Raw genomic sequence first — 2,436 nt, forward strand, 5'->3', positions numbered from 1 at the left:
CGGGTCCTGCTCCTCCTGCCGGGACTGGGGGGGGGGCCCCAGCCCCTTCCTGGGACACCCTTCTGTCCCCTCCTGTGCCTCTGTCCCCTCCTGTCCCTCCCAGTGCCAGGGATGGGCACGACTGGGAGGGGCTGTGACAGCGGCACGGGGGGTGTGACAGCCCCCCCTTCCCCCCAGTCAGGGTGGGAGCCACATTTGGGGTGGTTTGGGGTCCCCCAGACCCTCTCTGGGGTGGTTTGAGGCTCTTCAGGAGCAGGTTTGGGGTTTTTTGGGGGGGAGGAGCTTTGAAGTGTTTTCGGGGTGGTTTTCAGGTCTCCAGAACCTTTTTGGGGGGACTGGGGACTTTTTTGGGAAGGGAGGAGGTGTTGAGGTTCTTCAGGGGTGGTTTTGGGGCTCCTTAGGGTGGTTTGAAGGTCTCCAGATGATTTTTAAGGGCGGTCTGAGGTTCTCCAGGGACGCTTTTGAGGGGTCTGGGGGCTTTTTAGGGGCGGTTTGATGTTCTCCAGCGCCATTTTGGGGTGGGTTTAGTGGTTTTTACCCTATTTTGGGGCCAACTGAAGCTGGTTTTTACCCCATTTTGGGGTCCCTGACCCCTCTTTTCCCAGTGATATCCACAGGTGGTTCCCACCGGGGGAGCAGGATCCAGAGGCTGGGATGGCAAACACAGAGCAGGGAAGGAGGGGGAAGGTTATCAGGGCCTGGTTTCACTGGGATGTGACCCAGTGCCGGCTCCAGGGCCGGGATTCCCGGCTGTTCCAGGAGAGCCCGGCCCCGTGTGGGTAAAAATTAACCCAAAACCTCCTCCAGGACATCCGGATGGGATTTTTCCAAGCTCAGCTGGAGGAGGGGACAGGGGGAGGGTTGGGGGGGGGAAGAATCCCATGGCACTGGGACAGAGCCAGGGGTGACACCGGGGTGACATTAATGAGTCAATCAAACAAGAGCGAGAATACGTCGGGAATTGAGCACATTCCATGATTCCAGCTAAAACAGGATTCCAGCTAAAACAGGATTCCAGCTAAAACACGGAGCACAAGCAGTGGCAGTGGCAGGGCTGGCGCTGGGACAGAGCCAGGGGTGACACCGTGGTGACATTAATGAAATAAATCAATTAAACAAGAGCAATAATACACTGGGAATTGAGCACATTCCATGATTCCAGCTAAAACAGGATTCCAGCTAAAACACAATTCCAGCTAAAACACAATTCCAGCTAAAACACAATTCCAGCTAAAACACAGAGCACAAGCAGTGGCAGGACTGGCTCTGGGACAGAGCCAGGGGTGACACCGTGGTGACATTAATGAGTCAATTAAAGAAGAGCAATAATACACTGGGAATTGAGCACATTCCATGATTCCAGGTAAAACAGGATTCCAGCTAAAACACGGAGCACAGGCAGTGGAAGTGGCAGGACTGGGGAGGGGGGGGGATCACTGGGGTCACAACTGGGGTCTCCCCACAATCATTAACACGATTAATTAACCCACTGGATGCAGACGAAGGCGCCGGGAATTCCCGGAGGTCGGATGCGATTCCCGGCGCCCCACGAGGGGCCGGTGGGGGGGTGGCTCTGGCACAGGTGGCATTCCAGAGCGGGATCCTCAGGGGGAGAAGCGCTCGTAGACCCAGTCCCCGTGCCCGGGGTGGGTCATGGCCCCCAGCGGGGCCGAGCGATCCCGGAGCCTCCGGAACACGATCCGGTCGTGCAGCCGGTTGGTTTGGCCCTGCCAGAACTCCACCACCTCCGGCTCCAGGATGTACCCACCCCTGGCAGGGGCACGCGGGGCGTTAGGGGGGCGCAGGGGGTGGTGAACCCCCCCCAAAGAGCCCCCAGCACTCACCAATAGTGCGGTTTGGGCACCGGCGTGTCCCGGAATTTCTCCTCCAGCTCCGCGTTCCTCTTCCTCAGGTACTGCGGGAACGGGGAGGGGTGAGGGGGGCGCTGGACGGGGCAGCCCCTGGTGGTTCCCTCGGGAAGGGCGGGCTCACCTCCCGGTCGGGGATGACGGAGCTCTGCCGGCTCACCACGGCCCCGATCTGGCTGCTCCGGGGCCGGGAGTAGAAGTAGCGCTCGGATTCCTCCTCCGGGAGCCGCCTCACGGAGCCCTCCACCCGGACCTGGGGCGGGAACGGCGGCTCAGAGCCGGGACACGGCTCCCAGGGGGCTCCCGAGGGGGGGAACACCCCGTTCCCTGACTGCTCCCCCCAAAACACAGGCACCACCATCACCTGGGACCTGGACAACAGCTCCAAAGGGGCTCCTGAGCACGGAAACACCCCATTCCCTGACTTTCCCACCCCATTCCCTGACTTTTCCACCCCATTCCTCGACTTTTCCACCCGAAATGCAGGTACCACCATCACTCAGGCTCCAGCCAACAGCTGCAAAGGGGCTCCTGAGCACAGAAACACCCCATTCCCTGACTTTCCCAC

At 60.0% G+C, this 2,436-nt stretch overlaps 1 protein-coding gene across 1 annotated transcript; it reads right to left on the reverse strand.

Moving 5' to 3' along the window:
• Positions 1-1,127: 1,127 nt before the first annotated feature.
• Positions 1,128-2,229, reverse strand: PNPO (pyridoxamine 5'-phosphate oxidase). Its single transcript, XM_017839669.1, has 3 exons — positions 1,993-2,229; positions 1,845-1,915; positions 1,128-1,770 (listed from the first exon to the last, which is right to left on the reverse strand). Exons 1-3 carry the CDS (start codon positions 2,227-2,229, stop codon positions 1,605-1,607), a joined length of 474 nt encoding a protein of 157 aa, XP_017695158.1. The 3' UTR covers positions 1,128-1,604.
• Positions 2,230-2,436: the final 207 nt, after the last annotated feature.

The sequence above is a fragment of the Lepidothrix coronata genome, unplaced genomic scaffold (genome assembly GCF_001604755.1).
Source record: "Lepidothrix coronata isolate B3197 unplaced genomic scaffold, Lepidothrix_coronata-1.0 Scaffold449, whole genome shotgun sequence".
Lineage (NCBI taxonomy): Eukaryota > Metazoa > Chordata > Aves > Passeriformes > Pipridae > Lepidothrix > Lepidothrix coronata.